Source organism: Protomyctophum parallelum, assembly GCF_964188405.1.
Source record: "Protomyctophum parallelum genome assembly, chromosome: 13".
In the NCBI taxonomy this organism is placed as follows: Eukaryota; Metazoa; Chordata; class Actinopteri; order Myctophiformes; family Myctophidae; genus Protomyctophum; species Protomyctophum parallelum.
The window spans coordinates 48,390,803-48,415,344 of NC_139708.1; the positions used below are offsets into that span (position 1 = coordinate 48,390,803).

Below are 24,542 nucleotides of genomic sequence, written 5' to 3' on the forward strand. Positions count from 1 at the left end.
ATGTATGACCCATGTACCTCCAGTTGCGTGCGTGTGTGCGTGCGTGCGTCATGTATGACCCATGTACCTCCAGTTGAAGGTCTCTGCTCCTCATCACAGCCATGTTCTTCTCTTCGCTCAGCGTGGCGTACCTCATGGCCAGTTTGTAGTTCTCATCCTTCACCCTCAGCAGCTCGTCACTGTAGAGGTTACGCTCCTCTTTCATCTTATTGTACCCTATGGGAAGAGAACCAACAGGTCACACTGTAGGTTACGCTCCTCTCTCATCTTATTGTACCCTATGGGAAGAAAACCAACAGGTCAGTGGCGGAACAACATTGGGCCGGGCCGGGGTGTGAGACAGCACGACCGGGCCTCACCGAACATGACTCCCAACAGCACCCCCCCCCCCCCCGATCGGGGAAAAAAAAAATTACGCTAACAGTTGCTGCTAATTTGAGCAGCCGTGCATGAACGAGAGAGGAGTTGTGTGTGTGAGGTGATGATCACAGTCACAGATAGAGGGAAAGTGTTATATTTTTGTCTGTGACATTGCGCAGCAGTGCACACACACGAGAGAGAGAGAGAGAGAGAGAGAGAGACACGTAGAGAGAGAGAGGTGCTGCGTTAAAAGAATAAATAGGCTAATACTCATCTTTGTGTTCTGTTTCACCTTTGCTGAGTGATCGCACACAGGGAAAAGCAACAAGAAGGGGTTTAGAATCGAAACAGTCCGTTGTGGAATCACACAGAGTGATTAGCCTACTAATGAGTGACAGGTCTTGCCACTTTTGTAGCCCTGGCTGGACTCTCTCTCGGCAGCGCGGTAAATTCTCATCAGACAGACATGATATTTTGTTAAAGTGTAGACTATTATAGGCTATATAGGCTCTGTATCTGGTTAATTCAAGATTCAAGATTGCTTTATTTGTCATTCTTTAATTCCAACTGCAGCAGCAGAAAAAAACGAAATTGCGATGTGCTGAGTGCATGGGCCGCAGCAGCATGGGTCGTGGCGTCGCGCAGCTCGCGCTGCCACAAACTTCTCTTTACATCAGAGAAAAAAAGAAAAAGAAGAAAGCGACCAGCGGGGGCCCGTCGCTTTCTTCTTTTTCTTTTTCTTGGTTTTATCAGTCGTGAGTGACTGTGTAAAAAAATCGTCCATCGATCATCTGACAGCCCGGGCCCTCAGGAGGTCCGGGCCGGGGTGTGATCACCCCCCCTACACCCCCGGTAGTTCCGCCGCTGCAACAGGTCACACTGTAGGTTACGCTCCTCTCTCATCTTATTGTACCCTATGGGAAGAGAACCAACAGGTCACACTGTAGGTTACGCTCCTCTCTCATCTTATTGTACCCTATGGGAAGAGAACCAACAGGTCACACTGTAGGTTACGCTCCTCTCTCATCTTATTGTACCCTATGGGAAGAGAACCAACAGGTCACACTGTAGGTTACGCTCCTCTCTCATCTTATTGTACCCTATGGGAAGAGAACCAACAGGTCACACTGTAGGTTACGCTCCTCTCTCATCTTATTGTACCCTATGGGAAGAGAACCAACAGGTCACACTGTAGGTTACGCTCCTCTCTCATCTTATTGTACCCTATGGGAAGAGAACCAACAGGTCACACTGTAGGTTACGCTCCTCTCTCATCTTATTGTACCCTATGGGAAGAGAACCAACAGGTCACACTGTAGGTTACGCTCCTCTCTCATCTTATTGTACCCTATGGGAAGAGAACCAACAGGTCACACTGTAGGCGTTATCCTATAGGAAGAGAACCAACAGGTCACACTGTAGGCGTTATCCTATAGGAAGAGAACCAACAGGTCACACTGTAGGCGTTATCCTATAGGAAGAGAACCAACAGGCGTTCACACTGTAGGCGTTATCCTATAGGAAGAGAACCAACAGGGGTTCACATGCTTTTTTTTTTTTTTACAACATTTCAATCAATATTCAAAGCGACTAAATTCAAAGCGAGCCCTTCTGGCTCCAGAACTGTGGAATGCACTTCCCATTGCAGTCAGAACTGCAGCATCACTCCCATTATTCCGTCGTAGTCTGAAAACCCACCTCTTCAGACTCCATCATGGCCCCTTAGCACTTACCCTAGCCCCGACGACCTTACAGGCATATGCAAAGGCTCAACTTGTGCATTTTTTTAGATAGCATTTTATGTAGACATATAATAGCTAGCGATGTAAAGATGGCACCATTTCTGTCGGAGGGCTATGAACAGTTGAGAAAAACGCCTACCAGTGACATCATTGGTAATTTCAAACTATATACTCCAGCAACCAGTGGTTTCTGCTTCTGGTCGACACAATACCAGTGCTGCACTGGGGAGGGGGGGGGGGGGGGGAGACCGGGGCTGACGGACAGATCGGGTGAACCAATCAGTGCGTGTTTTTCTGAGCCGCGGCCCTCCTCCCATCTAGGCCAGAAATGTCTATAGCGTTAGCTCAGGCTAAATTTCATGTCACGACGATGTACGATGATAAGAGCGCCCCTCACTTCACACGGGGTGTGATTTATTTTTTTACACGAATGACGTGTAAAAATGTCACCGGGCGGATTTGACGCAACTAGAGCAACGCACAACAACGATACGCATGCTGTGGTTGTGTTGACGCCTGCATGCTGCACAACACCATGCACACCACGGCACTTCTGTGGAAGAGCGTCGTTTTTCTCAGCGGTGGTGAGAACAAACCACAGACATGTCATACCATTTACAATGTAGGCATTTAGCAGACACTCTTGATCCAGAGCGACTTACAAAAACAAAAGCATATATATAAAAAGTAGTTATCCTGAATCATGAATATAAACTAAGAACAACAGTATCTATGTCAACTATACATACTATACTATATTATATATCAATATACATGTGTACTATATAAAGTGCTATGACTACATAAAATGCAATTCTAGTGCCGTCTACTTGGCGTGCTATAAGTCTGTCTAAAATACTATCTAAGTCGACATCATTTACAATTTACAATTTAGGCATTTAGCAGACGCTCTTAATCCAGAGCGACTTACAATAATCAAGAACAAAAGCATGGGAATACATCACAAAAGCATTTATCATAAAACATGCGTAAGCTAAGAAAGTAACAGTGGAATATCTATATTATGAGACTATACATATAAACTATATATATATACTACTATGCTATACATATGTAGTATGGCGTGCTATGACTATATACACAATGCAATTATAGTGCCGTCTACATAACATGCTATAAGTCTGTATCAGATGCTATCTAAGTCTACAGAAACATAGAATAGAATGCTATCTAAGGGGCTAGGCTATAGGGCAAGTGCTACGGGGTTAGAATCTGTGTCAGTCATGTAGGCTGTGTGATCTGTGTTGCACCACAGTGCCATCCTCCTCCTTCTGTCATGTTCCACTGCCCTACAGTATACCTAACAAAAGCCCCCTGAGGAGGACAACGTCTTACTGCGCCGACCACATGATCAAAACAACCTGCTATACAGTCAAATGTACAGTAGTATACAGTTCAAAGTCCTATAGTGTTGCGTGCCATCAGCACTTTCCTGTCCCGACCTCACTGTCCTGACTCAATGAGCGTGTGTACATCTACGCATGTACAGTACCGCATGTCAGTATAAAAATTAATCTGTGAAAGAATCTACCACATACTGGAAGTCTGGCATCTTTAACCCACAGTATACTTAACCCATTCTGACCGGGCACCCATTTTGGTGTCGGCATCATGTTATGCTTTAGCTATTGAAAAATAGCAGATCTACAAGCTCATATCGCGCCACCGAGTGGCGCGATACGAGCTTGTAGGTCTGCTATTTTTGAAAAATCGAAGAGCGACTGACATTTTTTAGAATCTGATCTCAGGTCAGAATGGGTTCATCAGACCCAGTGTGTGTCCAGCGGAAACCTCGTATGAATCTGATCTCAGGTCAGAATGGGTTCATCAGACCCAGTGTGTGTCCAGCGGAAACCTCGTATGAATCTGATCTCATCGGTCAGAATGGGTTAAGCAATATCACACGAGAGGGTGTGGGTTAACGTGATTATTGCCACGACAGTGACGCGGTCAGGAACGAGACGAAGTCGAGAGTTCCGCAAGCATCACTGAAGTGAACCTGCCTGGACTGCTCTCCTCATTCCTCCATGTTTGTTTTCCATGCAACCTTCCACAAGCTCCAATTCACCATATTGTGAATAAATATACCTTAAATTTGCTCCTGTGTTTGGCTCTGCGTTTGGGTTCAACCTTCTGCATACCATGACACTCCCACTTTGAGAACCATGTGGGACCTTATACCAACATTGGCCCAGTTGACTTTCACTTACTGACTCTCAGCTTTACTTACTTGCTACTATAATTAGTACAGAGAGGTAAGACCGGAACCTACAGTATACTCTCATCTTATATGTGTCTTACTCTGTTGGAAGGCCTGCAGCTCCTGGTTAGCTAGCCGTAGCTTCTTGTGCTCGTCCTCCAGCGTGCAATGCTTCCTGTCGAGCTCGGCCTGCTGCAGCGTCTTGGCTTTGGCCTGGTGCTGAAGCTTCATCACCTCGTTCATCAGGAACTGGGTCAGACCCTCATGGCCCTCCTCTACTGGAAAGAAAGGAACGGAGGAGCATATGGAGAAGGGGCCGGGGAAGAGAAAGTAGAGACGGAGAGAGAGAGAGAGAGAGAGAGAGTGAGTGAGAGAGAGAAAAAGCATTATGGTAGGAGAACGGAAAAAGTCATATTTTGAGGTATTTTCTACATAGCCTGTAGAATTGGCCATTCTACCCCCCCTTTTCCCCCACTCTTTTTTCCCAATTATAGTTGTCTCCACCAGGCCGAAGGCATGGGGGGAGAGTATGTTTTGCACTCTGTCCGTCCTGTGTCCGTCCGTGTGTCCGTGTGTGTGTCCGTGAGCAGCTAATCTCGGCCACAGTTAACCCGGTCGATGCCAAATTTTGCACACACACTCCCTGGATGCCAACGATGAACCTCTGCCCCAAACTTTCCAGAACGGCCTGTTATAGCGCCACGAAAAGTGTTTTTACCTCTAACTGCACGGATCTGTGGATAATTTACTTTTGTTGCCCTTTTATCCAACCACCAGGTGAAGGCAAGCTGCAATGTCCTACATTCCTATCCTGGTGGAGACCTGTGCCCAGAAGGGCACTTTTTCTAGTTGATTTTATTTTTCATCTATTCCACAGGTTTTGGTTTTTGACATTTCATTTCATTTGTGTGTCGAGTACCGGTGTCTGGTGTTTTGTAGTTCTTGTTTGTCTGTGTTTATTTATGTAGGCTACTAAAAAATGTATGAAAATAAAAAAGCTAAAAAAAGCACACAGATAGACCTTTAAAACAGCAGAGATCTCCTCCCTCGTTCAAACAGTGGGTCAAAGAGGTTCTCTCCATGATTCCCCTAGAGAAACTATGGTACAACCGTAGTGGTTCTAAAGATAGATACATTATGACTTGGACCCCTTTCATAGAGTTTGTGGAAAGTATACCTTTCACTTAAACCCATATTGTACAATCTGTTACCTCACCCCAAATCTGACATTGGGTGACCTCTGGTTAGAGGCCCTCAGTAAGTAGACAGTTGGATATAGAGCAATTTACTATTTAACTGAAAGATGGATACAATGTATGTAACCTAGATACCATACCCTGATGGAAAATACCCTTTTTTATTTTTTATTTATTTTATATATTTTTTCTTTTTACCATGTTCATTAGTACTTTCAATACTAGTTTACTGATTACTTTTACTGTCTTGTACTGTCTGTCTTTGTTTTATTTGTCTTGTTCTGACCTTGATTGGGGGGGAGGGGGGGATATTTACATGTCGGATACAACAAAATGTACACATAATGTTTATTCATTGCTGCATCAATAAAAATAAAAATGATGCCCTGTGTGCTTCTTTTAAACTTTTAGCTGCATGCGTAGGTGTCCACAGAATGTTTTAATAGTTTTTATTCTTATTTTTCTTTTTTTTATATATTTCAGCTTGTATAGCACTTTGAGATTTGTTTCAAATGTAAAGTGCGTTATAAACAGGGTTGCACATAAGTGGTGCGCCACCGCGCATGCGTCGTCAAAATTCAAAATGCGCTGTCAATCAAGCGCCGGGAAGCGCTTCTGCGTACCAACAGCCGGGGCCGCCTAGAATGATTATTATGGCCAGAATACTAGTCAATTCTGTGGCGAGAGCATTTCCCACCGACTGCCACTCAAAGTGGCTACTGGCCACAGTGCGTCCTTACTCAAAAGGGGGAGGATTCCATGCTGCTTTCTGCTGGGAGCCTGGGAGGGCGGTTGACAGGAAAACCTGACACAAATAGTTTCGTCTTCTCCGTTTCAGATAGCAAACTACTGTAGTCCCCGGTGTAAAAGGGCATGCTTTGGATGCTTTGCACTCTTCCCATTTGCCGCTGTGCTTGTGTTTGTTTTCCGGCTGCTGGAGCAGCATGGTTGCTCGTGTGCGATGCCGTCTCAGAACCCGAATCTGAGGCAGAAACCATATTAGCGTCTCTCACAGCCTAGGCACCGGCCACCGACTTTTTACAGGTACTAAGGTTTTAGTTCCGACATAGTGGAGTGGGAAGAGTTTAAAGCATTGCGGACTGGCACTGCTGCTGCCCAACATGAACACCGTGTCTCGACATACTGTCCCTTATTATCGTAAAGTCGGGTAGTGTACACTGTTTATTTTTGCACCGAGGAGCCATGTGTGTCTGACTGTCTGACTACGTACGTCGCCTCAGCTAAAAACAAAAGGGAACTAGGGAAGCCTGATGTATGCTTCGCCGTACGATGTGTCGCATGTTAAAAAAATAAGCTGATCTGCAAGCTCACAACGTGTCGCAACACGTTGTGAGCTAGTAGATCGGTTATTTTATACAAAATAATAAAGAATCTAAATATTGCTTTGATGCTCATATTATCCTTAGGAAGTGTTAAGTTGTTTTTATTAGAATATGCATTCCATAGGGCTGGACCACACATGGACCTAGATTTTAGCAAATTTAGATTTTTTAAATAATGGGATGAATCTACAACAAGAGCGATTCTAGGGCTAAATCTAGAGTTGCAATACCCTCCATTGACTCCCCACTCATCCAATAAATATTGTTTTGCTATAAGTTATTCATCCCTCTTTTATCCATCCGGCGAGACAGGTCGCCGCATTTTAGGAGCACCAAGAAACTCCTCCAGGTGCTCCTCTGAGTACTAGACCAAAAAAGTTGTGTGCAGCCCTGGTTATAAATCAAATGTATTATTGTCTCCACCAGGCCGAAGGCATGTGGGGAGAGTATGTTTTGCACTCCGTCCGTCCGTTTGTGTGTCCGTCCGTTTGTGTGTCCGTCCGTGTGTCCGTGAACAGCTAATCTCGGCCACCGTTAACCCGGTCGATGCCACATTTTGCACACACACTCCCTGGATGCCAACCATGAACCTCTGCCCCAAACTTTCCACAACGGCCTGTTATAGCGCCACCAGGAGGCCGCTTTGTGCAAAACAAGTTTTTGCACAGTACACCTACAGATTTTGTCCAAACATCACGCAAATTGGTACACAGTCTCTCTAGAGCCATTCAACCAAACCGGTCTTTCAGATTTCTCAGACTCCATCCTGATTGGTTAAGATTGGCTTCCAAAGTTCACAGGAGTGCTCAGTTTCAAACAAAATGCTGCAAATCATGAACACATCGCGTGATTTCCATGAAATTGTGCACCCACATTCCCACTAGGCCCAGGACAAAATGCCACATGAACAATTTCAACTCAGCCTCAAGGTGGCGCTATAACTGGCCGAAAAGTGTTTTTACCTCTAACTGCACGGATCTGTGGATAACCTGGTGGAGACCTGTGCCCAGAAGGGCACTTTTTCTAGTTGTTATTAATACACGCATGTCAAAACCTACTATGCGTCCACCTGCGAGTGTCTCACCTACGATGGTGATAAAGCGGCGAGTTGGTTCCTTCTTGGTGACCAGCTTGTACAGTTCAGGATAGTAAAACTCCAGACTCTCCAGGAACGCCACATATCCCCTCTCACCTTTGGTTTGCAGGATGTCGAGCAGACGGCCTGTTGGAATCAGAAATAAAACACAATGGATTGCATATACACGTATGGGCGGCTGTGGCTCAGGAGGTAGAGCAGGTCATCCAATGATCCCTGGGTCGGCGGTTCGAATCCCGGCTTCTCCTGTCCACATGTGGAAGTGTCCTTGGGCAAGACACTGAACCCTATACATTGCCTCCAATGAGTCAGTCGGTGTGAGCTCGCCACCATTGGTGTGTGAATGTGGGAAGTGAGGACGCTGGCGTCGACTGTTCACCGCTTCACCTCCCAATGTATGAATGAATGAACCATTTGTAAAGCGCTTTGAGCACTTGGAAAAGCGCTATAAAAATGCAATTCATTATATCATTACAGGAAAAAAAACGCTGTAGTGACCATGGAGGCTATGAGAGGTGTTGCCAAAAGGACTATTACAGTGAATGTTACACAGTATGACTTTAAAAAGGGTATCTTTGAAAAACAAAGAAAAGGTCAGACACGTGTCAAAATGTTGCTCTTTAAAGAGCAACATTTTGGCCAAGTGTCTGACGGTGTGTTTTTCAAAGATACCCTTTCTTTCTTTTTTTTTGCGGCTTACGCCTTTTATTGTTTTTTTTATTTTTTGGAGGGACAGACAGTAGGCTGACAGGAAACGGGAGAGAGAGAGATGGGGGAGGACATTCAGTAAAGGCCGTGTCGGGCTCGGGAGTCGAACCCGCGGCACACTGCGACTGGATTACCAGTCGGGTGCCCAGACGGTTACGCCACCGCCTGGGCAAAAGATACCCTTTTTTATGTATGCTCTATTACCCTATGCACCTGTCACCAGCCTTCTGAGGTGTGCATCGACCTTTTGCTAAACACAGTATGACTTTAACATCCAATTGAAGAAAGTAGTGCAATCATGACTCCAAATGATTGGTTTCGATACACAGAATATTTGTGTATATATACATATACAATATTTCATGGGCAGTATTCCGTAAGTAACGATCCGTAAGTATCGATGCCCAACACAGATGACACACACACACACAAACACACAAACACACACGCACACGCACATGCACACGCACACGCACACACACACACACACACGCACACACCCCCTCTCTCGCCCTCTGCTTACTCGTGCGGCTGGCCTTGCACACCAGCAGCATGGAGTTGAGGATCTCGTCCTCGTCCTGCTCGTCCAGGACGCGACACTGGCGGAGGTACGGCGTGATCTTGGCGGGCGAGATGGAGCGGCTGAGCTGATGGCGTTTCCCCTCCACCTTCTCCCACAGCACGGCCTCGGCCTCCTCCGACGATCCGGAGGGACCGCCGCTACCGTTCTCCATCCCGCTCTGAGACAAGAGAGAAACGCACATGCACGCACGCACGCACGCACGCACGCACGCACGCACGCACGCACGCACGCACGCACGCACGCACGCGCACACGCACACACACACGCACACGCACACGCACACACACACACACACACACGCACGCACGCACGCACACGCGCACACACGCACGCACACGCACACGCACGCACGCACGCACGCACACGCACACGCACACGCACACACACACACACACACAATTTACAATCTACAATTTAGGCATTTAGCAGACGTTCTTGATCCTGAGATTCTTGAGACTTACATTTAAAGGTATATTCAGTGATTTCACTTAATTCAAATATCACTTATTTTTTTGTTTTGTTGTGATAATCCTCCCTACTATAGAGTGTGCTGGCCATATAATGAGTTCCTCCCTGTCCCCAGTTAACCCCTGGGGGGTCAAAAAAACCTTAGGTTTCGTTTTTGACTCTCTATCCTGATTGGACGAAAGGCTGGGTCCCACAGCCAAAAACAAAACCTAAGGTTTTTTGAGTGAAATCACTGAATATACCTTTAAGCAAAAACAAGCATGTCATACATCACATATATAAAAAGTAGTTATCGTGAATCAAGTATAAACTAAGAACATAACAGTGGAGTATCTATGTCAACTATACATACTATACTATATTATATATTATACAATATACATGTGTACTATAAAGTGCTATGACTACATAAAATGCAATTATAGTGCTGTCTACGTAACGAGCTATAAGTCTGTCTAAAATACTATCTAAGTCGACATAAAATGCTATCTAAGGGGCTAGGCACACACACACACAGGCCTAAATGACCTCGAATACATTTTTCATATCCGTTTTGTATTGCATAACCCCCCTCTCACACACATGCGCAGTGCGCACGCATGCATGCATGCAGGCACACACACGCACACACACGTGTGCGTGCAATTATAACTATTAAAAAGTCTGAATGCAACACAACCTGATCTAAGGCTGATCGGATTCCATTTGACTTGTTTGCTTTCAGACTTATTTAAACGCACGCACGCAGACGCACACACACACACACACACACACACACACACACACACACACACACACACACACACACACACACACACACACACACACACACACACACACACACACACACACACACACACACACACACGCATACACACACCCCTCTGGCATGATTCTGGGTTCGCACACAAACAAACCTGAAAGGACACACCAGAATAAGTAAACCTCACCCCCCATTTACAGTAAATAACAATAAGCAGCAGGAAAAGCGCCACGGTATTACAGTAATAGAGCTCTTTCAACATGAAACACTGGATCTCAGGTGACTGCCCACTGGGACCAAAATGTTGCACTATTTTACAATTTCTCTGTAAACATTGTTCTTTGCCCGTTGATGTTTTTGCAACGCGCTGAGAGGTTGTAGATCTGCTGTCATCGGCGAGCAAGATACACCGACAAAGTAAACCAGACCTCACCCCAGTGGTGGAAAGTAACTAAGTACTTTTACTTAAGTACAATTTTGCATTCCCATTGACAATGAGATGAGTATTCACCTCATTATGTGGACGATCAAATCGGCTATTTTTGTCCTACACAAAAAAAACATGCAGTAATCCTGCAGTCTCTATAAACTGTAAACAGACATTACACTACACTTGACTATACTATGTTTTAGAGAAATTATTAGACTTAGCTAGCCTTCATTAATGTGAATCGCCAGAACATGTTTTCTTAAAGGGCGTGGGTAGCGATTCAGGGAATCAGGGATACAAGAATACTGTACAAACAACAACATTAAAAGGAGGTGTCCTCCACAGAGCCATCCATACTGTACAAACAACAACATTAAAAGGAGGTGTCCTCCACAGAGCCATCCATACTGTACAAACAACAAGGTGTCCTCCACAGAGCCATCCATACTGTACAAACAACAAGGTGTCCTCCACAGAGCCACCCATCTCCCCCACACTTCTCATTTGGTTCCCAAGCTGAATATCTCCCTCCATATCTCTCCATTTGCATTCCATGCTTCCACTGTCCTCCCCCTCACCTTTGGATTCAATTCAACAGGTTAACTTTGACAGAAAAGAATGGACAGTGGATTTCCCTGCACACACACACACACACACACACACACACACACACACACACACACACACACACACACACACACACACACACACACACACACACACACACACACTGTCTCTGTCACATTTGAATATTGTCTGGGTAGTGGGCAATGTCCAATAATCACACATGATGACTTTTAGCCGACAGCTACGCAAATCAACCCTACAGTACGTATCTGATACACACTCTCACATCCACGCACGCACGCACGCACGCACGCACACACACAGACATTTGCATAAAACTGTTATCTGCTTCACCGATACTGTATGTGGGAACTTAATATACCATATGCCAAATGTGTCACACGCAATCTCACACAGTTGTTTTTTAATTTACTTAGAGATCTATGATTTGATCGAATTTGTTCAAATATTTTGAGAAAATAGCACAAAATGGGCCTACAAATGATGTGATGCGTTGTGAGCTTAATTTATAATCTGCTATTTTTGCTAAGAAATGAAGAAGAAAAATAGGACTTAATAAATGGATTTAAAAAAATCACACCCGTGTGAAGTGAGCGGTGCAACTCCGTGTGGCCGATTCCGGCGAGCCGCCCCACGTCCGAAACGGTTGAGAAATGAGAGTTACCATGTGGGGGTCTCTGGGGGTCCCCGGGGAGTCCCCGGGGGGGTCCCCGGAACATCCAGACCCCCAGGAACGCGCCCAGGGGGCCGGGCCGATTCCGGCGAGCCACCCCACATCCGAAACGGTTCAGAAATGACAGAGTTACCGTGTGGGGGTCCCTCTACTGTACTGTCACTGTACTGTACTGGTACACCCAAAATCATCATATACTGTATACAGTTAATATGTGTGTGTGTGTGTGTGTGTGTGTGTGTGTGTGTGTGTGTGTGTGTGTGTGTGTGTGTGTGTGTGTGTGTGTGTGTGTGTGTGTGTGTGTGTGTGTGTGTGTGTGTGTGTGTGTGTTTGTGTGTGTGTTAGGTTGCGCACAGGTGGTGAAAAACAACCATGCTATTTTCAGCCACACGGAGGCAGGCACCCAGGCACCCAACCACACACATGGCTCCGTAAGCACCACTCAAAAATAGTACCGAAAAACAACACCTTTTATTTGATGCGATTTGTTGTGTTTCCTTTCTCTAAAACATATTTTCTGACAATGTCTTGTATATATTTTTGTAATTGAACAAAAAGCACCAACACATGCGTGAATACAAATGCATGCAGTCTTGCATATACACCCAGATGTATAAACAGACATTAAAAGACAGTAAAAACACACTTCCTTCCTTCTCTCTTCTCTTATTTCAGAGTTGAATACCGAGAAACTAAGGCTTGTAGTCACTTCCTTCTTTTAAAGCCAGATGTGAGAATGAACTCATTTATTATGAATGATTAAGCCCCTTACGCCTATAGCCTGAGTACTAATAAACTAATAAGTTCTGTCACTATGCAGCACAGAGTACTAATAAACTAATAAGTTCTGTCACTATGCAGCACAGAGTACTAATAAACTAATAAGTTCTGTCACTATGCAGCACAGAGTACTAATAAACTAATAAGTTCTGTCACTATACAGCACAGAGTACTAATAAACTAATAAGTTATGTTACTATGCAGCACAGAGTACTAATAAACTAATAAGTTCTGTCACTATGCAGCACAGAGTACTAATAAACTAATATGTTCTGTCACTATGCAGCACAGAGTACTAATAAACTAATAAGTTATGTCACTATGCAGCACAGAGTACTAATAAACTAATATGTTCTGTCACTATGCAGCACAGAGTACTAGTAAACTAATAAGTTCTGTCACTATGCAGCACAGAGTATTAATAAACTAATAAGTTCTGTCACTATGCAGCACAGTGTACTAATAAACTAATAAGTTCTGTCACTATGCAGCACAGAGTACTAATAAACTAATAAGTTCTGTCACTATGCAGCACAGAGTACTAATAAACTAATATGTTGTCACTATGCAGCACAGAGTACTAATAAACTAATATGTTCTGTCACTATGCAGCACAGAGTACTAATAAACTAATAAGTTCTGTCACTATGCAGCACAGAGTACTAATAAACTAATAAGTTCTGTCACTATGCAGCACAGAGTACTAATAAACTAATATGTTGTCACTATGCAGCACAGAGTACTAATAAACTAATAAGTTCTGTCACTATGCAGCACAGAGTACTAATAAACTAATATGTTCTGTCACTATGCAGCACAGAGTACTAATAAACTAATAAGTTCTGTCACTATGCAGCACAGAGTACTAGAATAAACTAATATGTTCTGTCACTATGCAGCACAGAGTACTAGAATAAACGAATATGTTCTGTCACTATGCAGCACAGAGTACTAGAATAAACTAATATGTTCTGTCACTATATATGCATTACAGAATAGTACTGAACCGAGTTGTATCACTATGCAGTGCTGTCTTCTCAGTGCTTTGTGATCTGCAAAGCTTTTCAATTTCATCAGATCTCTAGTAGTCTGGCTACATGTCTACAGTACAGTATGGCCCTCGTTTATCAACCGTGCGTACGCCAAAATATGGGCGCACGCCGAAATTACCGACATTTTCGGCATTTAACATTTCGGGCAAAGCTTGAAATTGAACGTGACAACGTTCAAAACCCACGTCTGCTCGGCAGCTGGCGTACGCTTTGTCCTCACCTGTTTTTCTGTCGTAGAACAGCGGAGCAGCATTGTTTGACCAGCTGAGAGGCTGTCACAGGCATTTAAACATATGTTTTCACTCCTAAAATGTTAATATAAAACGGTATGTGTATGTAAAAAACAAAAGAGAGATTTCCAACTTTACAAGTAATTAAAATCGCGCAATTAAAAACAATATAACATGTTTACAATGTATTAGTTTGTGCTTAATCAAACAGTGCTTTACTGGCCTTGTTATGCGAGCGCACTTGTGAGATGATTTTGGAGCGCATGCGGTGATGCGGCATATGTGATTATGATATTATAAAAGAAAAGGCATAAATGGACTGCACGCCTTTATTTCCAAGTGACAATGACAAGCATAGGCCTACAGCTTGCCTATTTGTAGTAAGTACTAGCAGGCTATAGGCGTAAGGGGCTTAATCATTCACCATTTAAATAAGTGCTTAGACAGGTTTTGGCAGTTTTGACAGTTCAGATAAAAGCGAGATCATTTTCGGGGGTCGGGGGAGGACGGGACCGCGGCGTGCGTCGCCAACACATAACAGCACACATGCAAGCAAGCCTTCATCCATATGTTTATGATTCGTTCATCAATGATCAAATCACTACATAAACGTTGATTATGACTGCCTTGACGACATGATAGCCTATCTCTCATAGGCATCACTGACACTCACCCACAGGACTTTAATATAACAGCAGTGAGCAGTCTCACGCCTTCGCCATGCACTGCGCACAAATGGGTAAAATTAATATAGGCCAGCCCAAACGTATTCCATTCATGGCGATGCGATGTCGATGTGTCATGTAGGTGCGTGCGTGCGTGGACATGACAGCAACTAGCAAGGCAAGCGAGGTGAGAGGGAAACAGACAGGGTAGGCCTACAACTTTATTTAATTCATGCAGGTGTTCGTTGTTTATTTATTTAACAACACACCAGTTAGTTGGGCTTGCAAGTTGCGTGTCCGTGTCCGTGCAGCGTGTGTGCGTCTGTGTGTGTGTGTGTATGAGAGAGGGGGGTGACTTGAGGCGGGCAGAAAGGCACGGTAACCATGGTTTCCAGATCGTATAGCAGTGGTTCAGGTCGCAAAAACGAGGGCGAAGCTTGAGTTCTTAGGGCGTGCCAGATCAAATTCAGCCGTGACATTTATTAACGTGAGAACGAAATTAAGGAAGGATCAGCTGTTTGCGATCACTTTATAAATGCCGTGGCGACATGGGTGTACTACGAAACCTGCACTCGAATCTGTGGCAGATTTTACACTCGATTGATAAAAGTGTGTGTGTGTGTGTGTGTGTGTGTGTGTGTGTGTGTGTGTGTGAGAATGTGTGTGTCTGCACTGCATTCATTTGCACATGCAAACGTGTGTCTTTTCCACTCAATTAGGTGTTTTAGAACAGCAAACCACAAACTTGTGCATAGAAAGTTTAGAAACATTACCTTTCTCTCACATACACTCGTAACACACACATACTGTATGCATGTGCACACAGCCGCACACACGCATGCGCACACAAAAACACACACACACACACACACACACACACACACACACACACACACACACACACACACACACACACACACACACACACACTTTAGAGGCCTGCAGAGGAGGCCTAGCCCCTTAGATAGCACTTCATGTAGACTTAGATAGTATTTTAGACAGACTTATAGCTTGTTACGTAGACAGCACTAGAATTGCATTTTATGTAGTCATCATAGCACTTTATAGTACACATGTATATTGTATAATATATAATATAGTATAGTTGACATAAATACTCCACTGTTACGTTCTTAGTTTATACATGATTCATGATAACTACTTTTTATATATGTGATGTATGCCATGCTTTTTGTTTTTTGCTTATTGTAAGTCACTCTGGATCAAGAGTGTCTGATAAATGCCTAAATTGTAAATTGTAGGAGTTGCTTTTTTAATGTTCCCTTCCTTTAACTGTATCATCACTTCATTCATCTAAGAAAATGTTACCAGACCAGTCTAAACCTTTCCAATGCCTCAATAGCAGGGCCCAGGATTGGCCCAGGATTGGCCGGCTAACTAACTGATGGGCAGGTTTGATTGGTTCAGGTGTACCGGCCATCATAAAGGCTTCATTGTGCGACAGAACAGCTGAAGCCTATTATGGGAATGTGATATGTGGGCTCTGCACTCGGGAGATATGGGGGGGAGGGGGAAAGGTGAGGGGGGAGAAGGACAGAGGCAGATTGAAAAGGAGACCTTCTGGGCACAGGTCTCCACCAGGAGGATAGGAGTGTGTGTGTGATGTTTGGCAAAATGTTTAAGAGCAATATAAACGTGTGTGTGTGTGTGTGTGTGTGTGTGTGTGTGTGTGTGTGTGTGTGTCGCGGCTTGGCCTGTTGTAGCGCCACCATGAGGCCGATTTGAAAACTGTCACGTTTCACCACAATCGGACGCTGCGTTGAGGAGTAGTTGTGGCGATTTGTACAAAACGGGTACAAAGCGGGCTACTCCTGAAAAGTTTAGAAACCAATCGTAGCCAATGAGGGTGGATTTTGAGAAATCAAACAAACCCATCTTGATCACATGACTATGAAGAGCATTGAGTACCGATTTGCGTGAAATTTGGATAAAATCTGAAGGAGTAATATTAGAAAATGTGTTTTACATATGTCGGCCTCCTGGTGGCGCTATAAAGAGCAGATTTCCATGCAAAGGGTTTTCCTTGGCCTCTAGGGAGTTGGCATACAAAGTTATCCACAGATCCGTGCAGTTAGAGGTAAAAACACTTTTCGGCCAGTTATAGCGCCACCATGAGGCTGAGTTGAAAATGTTCATGTGGCATTTCTTCCTCTGCCTAGTGGGAATGTGCGTGCACAATTTCACGGAAATCACATGATGTGTTCAGTATTTGCAGCATTTTGTTTTAAACTGAGCACTCCTGTGAACTTTGGAGGCCAATCTTAGCCAATCAGGATGGAGTCTGAGAAATCTGAAAGACCCGTTTCGTTGAATGGCTCTAGAGAGACTGTGTACCAATTTGCATGATGTTTGGACAAAATATGTAGGTGTACTGTCCAAAAACTTGTTTTGCACAAAGCGGCCTCCTGGTGGCGCTATAACAGGCCGTTCTGGAAAGGTTCATCGTTGGCATCCAGGGAGTGTGTGTGCAAAATGTGGCATCGACCGGGTTAACGGTGCCGGAGATTAGCTGGTAACAAACGGACGGACACACACACACACACACGGACGGAGTGCAAAACATACTCTCTCCCCATGCCTTCGGCCTGGTGGAGACAATGAAGCTGTGCTGTGCACAATATCCAATTCACTTGTTTTAAAAATGAAACTTTGAAAATGGCTTTCCTGGATGTAAAGATGGATTCTAAATAATAGCTTAAATTGCTGTTCCAGGACATAATTATGTGACACAACACTATAACAATAAGGAGCCACATGGCCCAATGTGCCAAGTCTCTGTGTGTACAGTACGTACGTGTGTACGTCTGTAATCCACATAACTTGAGAACCACACGCGTTCCACACCTCCACAGGGAGTGCTGTGCCCGGTGTCGAGTCGGTCGGGTACACACACCGTTGTCCAGAAACAGCACAAAAGCCTCTGCCCGCCCTGGCTATCTGGACCTCATCACCCCTATATCTCCATATATGGAGCTGGCCTGTTGTTCTGACATCTGCGTCTATTTGGGCATGCATTTAAACTCGTTCCAAGTAGGCCAGTGCCCATTGTTATTACAGCACTGGCACCAATGCATGATTTATTTTGTTTTTCACTTCTGTTATTATGAGTGTTCTTCAGTACTGTATGGATGTTTGTCTGCAGCCCTTAAGTCACAACTGCTGCAACAACTGAACATTTTGTTCAAAGATTGTTGGACAAATGGACAACAACTTCAGAAACGTTATCCATTCACGTATGATAACAGCATCCTAAGGTTAGCAAGGAATATCACCTCTAATACTAACAAGCATGTGTTGTATGGAGAATATAGGTTGCTACCTTCAGGAAGGAGATATGGTGTAACAGCATACAATAAGGTCAGACTAAAGAGGTCCTTTGTCCACCAGTCGACCTTGAGGCTTAATCAGGAGTTGTAGTAGCCACGGGATAATCTAAGCGGTGGACATTGCTCTTCATGTACGTAAATTATCTTGTTCTTTGTGTTATGTCCAATGTGTGTATATGTGTTCTGCATACAGTACTTGGCTGCTGTGTCGCAAGACAAAATTCAGTGTGAACTGACAATAAAGTACTACATCATATCATATAATATATCTTCTTCTCTTTCCACTGTAGCCCTGTCTTAAACGTTCTATGTCTTTGCTCAAGTCTCCCTCTGTCTGTATCTCTCACTCTTTCTTTGATACTTGCTCTCTGTTACTTTTCCTCATCTCTTCAGTGGACATTTCCTTTGTCCTGTCTGTCCTCGGCACCTGGTCATTGCTGGAATCCAAACCAGTGTGAATAGTCTCTCGAGTCTCGAGACAGACTGTTGTTGACTCAAATTCAAAGGAAAAAGAGGCCGCAGTTATTCCTTAATTTTTTGACAATGGGTTCTCAGATTGCCCTATGAATAACTTCTTCATGTACCAGGCATAGACTGTCAAAAATGGAACCAGGCCAAAGGAATTTAAAGTATGGCGCACTGTAGGCACAGGTCAGGTAAAAGGTGGTATACTGTCTGTAAGTATACCACAACATCGGCTGCTATCAAGTAAAAAAAATAAATCTGTCTTATTGGGCTATGTGTAAACAAGCTAGTAATAGTATCAACATTTTCCCAACTGAGAATATTGTCAACCGCAGTTGACCTTTTTTGGTTGAAGATTATTTTGTCTCCCGGGTGCAGTGATGTGAGAATCGAGGCAACAATGTCACTTTTTCCATTCAGCTCGACGCAGGTTGACTTTGAACGAGTCTACAAAATGAAATAGATTAACGCCCACGCTTGTAAATACAGATAGCATTTAATTTTACCTACCTGAACTGTCTGCGACGATTAGTTTGAAGACTTGAAGAGAGACTGTACTGTACGTCGCGATATTGCTCCAGCAAGCAGCCTAGCTTTAAGTATGTGCGTTACTGTCAATCACCACGGGCTGGTTTATTAAAAGAAAATATATTGATTATACAGATTTAAATTAATATACCCTTCAAAGAAGCTTGACACCTGGCTATAAACTTAACCCGTCACCTGTTACTGTTGCACAGTGTGTGTGTGTGTGTGTGTGTGTGTGAGAGAGAGAGAGAGAGAGAGAGAGAGAGAGAGAGAGAGAGAGAGAGAGAGAGAGAGAGAGAGAGAGAGAGAGAGAGAGAGAGAGAGAGAGAGAGAGGGAGGGAGGGAGAGAGAGAGAGGGGGGGGGGGCGGGGACAGGTTCATTGATGCTGAGCTGCGACACAAGTTATAGGCTACTGTCTGTCTGTCTGTCTGTCTGTGTGTCTGTCTGTCTGTCTGTCTCTGAATATCAATCAACATAACAACATCTTAATGACATTGCCCAGTAATATTATTCTCAAACAAACAGTAGCCAATAAAATAAACTTCCCCTGAATATACTCTCTAGTTTGAAGTTTCTCATAATGCTTTTACTTTACCGAACAAGTGCAGGCAGCCACGGTGCGTTCACACCATAGAGTATAATATATTAACGTTCACACAGACGCAAAGACAAATGTGGGAGTATATATTAATTTGGAGCAGCTGCATCATGCATCTTTGCATCATTGCATCTGGCGCAGAGCGGCAGAGCTAGCTGTAGCGGAACTGCAATGGTCATGTGACTGTGATTTCAACCCGGACGTCTTCTTTAGAGCACCGAGATTTGTTTACGATCTGAGGAGTTGGGGTTTGGTTATTGGTTCCCCTTATACTTACAGTTTGGTCTGGACTCTTTGGACCATACAGAGCTATAATATAATCGGTTTGGACCTTGGTTTGGACAGGCACTCAGGCAGAGCAGAGGTGGGATGTGTGATCGTTCTCCAAAATGTATTCGCCTGGTTCTGAAAGTCTTATTAAGCAAGCAAGGTAAGAACACCTGAAAAAAGGAGAGATTGAAGCCCTAGAACGGCTCTTGTGTTAAATGATCACAGGCGTTCTAGGTCTAGAAAGGTGGCTAGATATAGTTTTGTATGTCTTTAAAATGTTCTGATACATTGAAAATGCCCTTTATGTAAACAAGTCTTGGTGCTTTTTCTGGTTTTATCCTCTTAGCAGATTTTGTATTGACCTACTTTCCTAGTTTCCTTGAACTGTACCCATTCTACAATCTGTCAATCAATCACTGACTTATAAAGCTAATATTATGAAGCCCATAATCACCTCACCTCAGTTGTGTAAATTAAAATGAATGGTGTATCAAAACGTAATTGTAATCGAAGGCATTTCTTTTTAATTTATTTTGTGAAATTTCTGATATACAGTGGCCTGCAGGCTTTTGCCAGTCTGTGAATACATAACAATTACATTCTTCTTGTTTTCATACATCGTCTGACTAACTTGTGACTTTACAGTTAGTTAATCCGTTACTTAATACTATGTACACGCAAACAAACAATGTATTCTAAAATCATGCTACTGTCGTCAACATTTTTGTGCACTTTTTTCCCCCAGGGAGATTCAGGACGCTGAGCTCCAGAAGTTCTACAGTAGGATAGTTAAATCTCTCCAGGGAAAGGACTTCAGTCATGACACCATCAACTCCCTCCAGAGACTGCATCTCATCCTTTCTGCCACCAAGTACACCAGAGTGTAAGGACACCCAGTGTTTTTTCTGATTTTAGTTTTAGTCATAAAGTTACTATATTTACCCAGGGTAACTGGACTAAGCTCAAGAACTTGTTTACAGCCAGGCCCTGCTCATAGAACATTTCATGGTAGGCCTTGCTCAAGGGCACTTCAGTGGTGGTAATTTTAACGTGCCGGTCCGGGGATACGAACTAGCGACCTTCTGATATCAAGACCGCTCCGCAAACCGTTCGGCCACCGCTGCCCCAGTAAATAGTAGTCATAGGAAACAAGCCTTAGGGGAATGGCCCAAAGCCTGTTAATAAAGTATTCTTTATATTATAGGGCAGGAGCCTATCTCCTGTAGCCATGAGGCCCATAGGGCAGGAGCCTATCTCCTGTTTCTGTAACGTGAGGCAGCTTGATGTACAAGTACACCCCCTGGACATGACGCTAGTATGTCGCAGGGACTTACACCCCAATCCAACCCTTGATGCTGAGTGTCAAGCAGGGAGGCACTGGGTCCCATTTTTACAGTCTTTGGTATGACCCGGCCGGGGATCGAACACCGACCTCCCAGTCTCAGGGCGGACACTCTAACCACAAGGCCACTGAGCTGGTTACTGAACTGATTAATCGTGCATCCCTATTACTAAGGGAAACAGGAGAAGGTAGCTGTTTTTCTTCAGGGGTGGGTGGGAGGATGGTTACAGTTTGCACATTATTTATCGGTTGTTATCTGGAGCTTGTGTCTATGTATGTATTGTATTCGTATGCATTTATCTGTCCTTGTCTTTGATATTGTGACGGCCAGAGTCACAATTGACTCTTAATTGACTAATTGCATAATTAACAGGCCATCACCACTTAACGATGATTGACGTCTGGCAATCTCCCTACTCAGGATAAAGTTGCCACAGGTGTGCCACTCTGTGTGGGAGAAACAGTTTGCATGCTGGCAGCAGCTCTCAAGGACAGTGTCCAGCACTCTCTCTCTGCATTTTCTCTACCTGTTATTGTTATTTTGATCATTTAAGTATAGCTCGAGTTGGAGCATGTTTGAGAAACAAATTCACTCACTGCATAAGAAGGCCTTTCTTCCAACTCCACTGTGCTGAAAGAACTAAACCGAGGAGGTGATTTTCTGCAGGAGGATTGTTTTGCCTATTAACCCCAGACACTGTCACTGACAACCGGAGAACCACGAACACTTTATAACATGAAATGGATGAAAAGCATTTAATTAACAGCAAGAGGATCTTTCGTAGCCACTCCCTACAGCAGGAGGATCTGTGTTGTGCCGCTGACATGGCCGTCTGCAGCGGTGGGGATGGAGGCGCTCTGCAGCGGTGGGGATGGAGGCGCTCTGCAGCTCCTGGAAGAGGCCCGTCATGAAGGTCAGGCAACTTGAACCATGAAGCTTGAAGGAGCGGTAGACGTCGGCAGAGTTATAGGACATCAGGCTGTCACACAGCCACTGGAAGGCCCACTCGTTGTCCTGCAAGGTGTTGACAACAGGGATTGCAGGCACCAGAAGGCCCACTTGTTGTCCTGCAAGGTGTTGACAACAGGCATTGCAGGCACCAGAAGGCCCACTCGTTGTCCTGCAAGGTGTTGACAACAGGGATTGCAGGCACCAGAAGGCTGTTGGCCAGAGCCTCGGTCATCAGCAGCAAGCCTTGGCGTGGCCACGAGGGCCACTGGGAAGCAGACGTTGTCCATGTGCGGTCCCTTATTCAGTTCGTGCCTGACTATCGTCCTCGCATCCTGTAGGTACAGGTGTGTCACGGGCCGTGTTCACCATGCTGAGTAGAGCCTCCCTCCCAACAGCTAGAATCACTGCCTTTTGGATCTCCATCACCCTGAGGGAAAGCCCCACCAAGCGGGTATGCAGCTGCGGCTCCGCACCTATAATTTTCTCCCACTTGGCACTTTATAACATTTGGATGGATTTCTTTTTTTCTTTTTTTCTTTTATATATTTTTTTTATCCCACAATTTTGTATTAGTTGTCCAAGTGTCCAAGTTGCTCCTTTACACCTGACAGGGGGGAGCTTCCCTGGTTGGACGTAGCGCGTGGAAGGAACACGTTATTCCAACCAGTTCCTTTCCCCTCCAAAAACATTTAATTAACAGCAAGAGGATCTTTCGTAACCACTCCCTACAGCAGGAGGATCTGTGTCCCTTTATTTTGTTTGAACTGAACTCACAAAGACCAATTTTGCGTGTGAATTGAATTAATAACCCCATTTGTGCCCAAGATTTTGAGTTGAACATTTATTGAATATATTTAGTTGGGGTTTTGTTATTTGTTGATTTGCGTTCTTAATATTTAATGCCATTTGATGCTTTTGTTATTTTCATTGAAAAGTGAATAATGTTGTAACCTAACCCATGCACCCTGGTTTCAATACAAATACTGTTCCAATCCAACACATTTAAGGGTTCTTTATCTTTTATTGAGTCCTTTGTCGTTTTCCTTGACACCACCTGGGGCCTGTTCCACGAAACTTGGATCCAGGATTTAGGCCAAAACCAGGTGTTTTAAATCCTGGTCTTTACAGCCTGGTTTATTTCCGTTCCACTAAAGCCAAGCGAGGCTTAGGGCCGATTCATACTCCTATTTTACCGCTGTTTCGGCGCTGTAGTGCTGAAATGATTTCGGCTCATCAGAAATTTTCAGTAGCACCGAAGAGCCGACTTTAGGACGGTACCCGCCCCCCCGAACCTCAAATGACGTCAAATTGTAGGCTCTACAGAGCCGAACCGACTTTTATTCGGCTCTAAAATAGGAGTATGAATCGGCCCTTAGAATGGGCGGATATACAGAACACAGATTTACTGATCCTTCTTCTTCATGGGGTATTATGGCAGTTTGCATCCTTAATAGTTGCATTACGGCCCCCTTCTGTATATCTCAGTATCTTTACTAATCTATTCAAGACATACTGATACAAGGACTTAAGCTTCTAAAATAAATACTGCTGCTGTAATTAAAGAGAGAACATACTCTCAATAGTGGATAGACTGAATGATTAACTACCCCAAAAATATATTTTACATTTTACCACTACTATTAACTTAAAACAGAATTCTTTATTGTAAGCATAATGATATTGTCGGATTGTGATATTTGGCCATAACTCCCTCCTCTGAGGGAGCTACCTTTGGGGAAGGGGGTTGTTGTCCAGACAGGGGCCAGACTGGTGAACTGTGGGTCATGGGTTCAATAGTGGGTGAAACGTTACAATGGTTATGTTGTAAAACAATGAGTAATGGTAATATTTAGTGGTTTTCACTTTTACAAAAATAAGAAATATATAATATATAATAATGATTCTTAACCGTGCACTTGCACGACAGCAAACCTATTCTGCGGAACATTCACCAAAAGAAGCTGATCTACAAGCTCACAAGCTGGCATGATGTTGTGCAGCCTATATATTTTGATTTTATATAGTGCTTAAATTAGTCCTTTAATTCAGACCGATAAAAATAAGGCAACATAAACCCATAATAATTGAATAAGTGTGGAAAACATCATTGGTTTGTGATCAGTTTGACTGCTTAATGAACA

At 44.0% G+C, this 24,542-nt stretch overlaps 3 protein-coding genes across 5 annotated transcripts in view; 1 reads left to right on the forward strand and 2 right to left on the reverse strand.

Moving 5' to 3' along the window:
- The window catches only part of card11 (caspase recruitment domain family, member 11), a gene marked incomplete at both ends in the record, with an annotated part of 47,107 nt that extends 37,707 nt beyond the window's left edge, over positions 1 to 9,400 (reverse strand). The window contains 4 exons of the mRNA XM_083779191.1: positions 68 to 216; positions 4,425 to 4,598; positions 7,947 to 8,084; positions 9,190 to 9,400. Coding sequence (XP_083635317.1) covers positions 68 to 216; positions 4,425 to 4,598; positions 7,947 to 8,084; positions 9,190 to 9,400 — 672 coding nt within the window. The remainder of the gene's footprint in view (positions 1 to 67; positions 217 to 4,424; positions 4,599 to 7,946; positions 8,085 to 9,189) is intronic.
- The window catches only part of cdc42ep1b (CDC42 effector protein (Rho GTPase binding) 1b), a 232,022-nt gene that overhangs the window by 41,861 nt on the left and 165,619 nt on the right, over positions 1 to 24,542 (reverse strand). The window lies entirely within an intron of this gene.
- ap5z1 (adaptor related protein complex 5 subunit zeta 1) overlaps positions 20,134 to 24,542 on the forward strand; it is a 37,226-nt gene continuing 32,817 nt past the window's right edge. For all 3 annotated transcript variants that reach the window (XM_083779749.1, XM_083779750.1, XM_083779751.1), the window contains exons 1-2: positions 20,134 to 20,267; positions 20,853 to 20,990. In XM_083779749.1, coding sequence (XP_083635875.1) covers positions 20,227 to 20,267; positions 20,853 to 20,990 — 179 coding nt within the window. In that variant the 5' untranslated portion in view covers positions 20,134 to 20,226. The remainder of the gene's footprint in view (positions 20,268 to 20,852; positions 20,991 to 24,542) is intronic.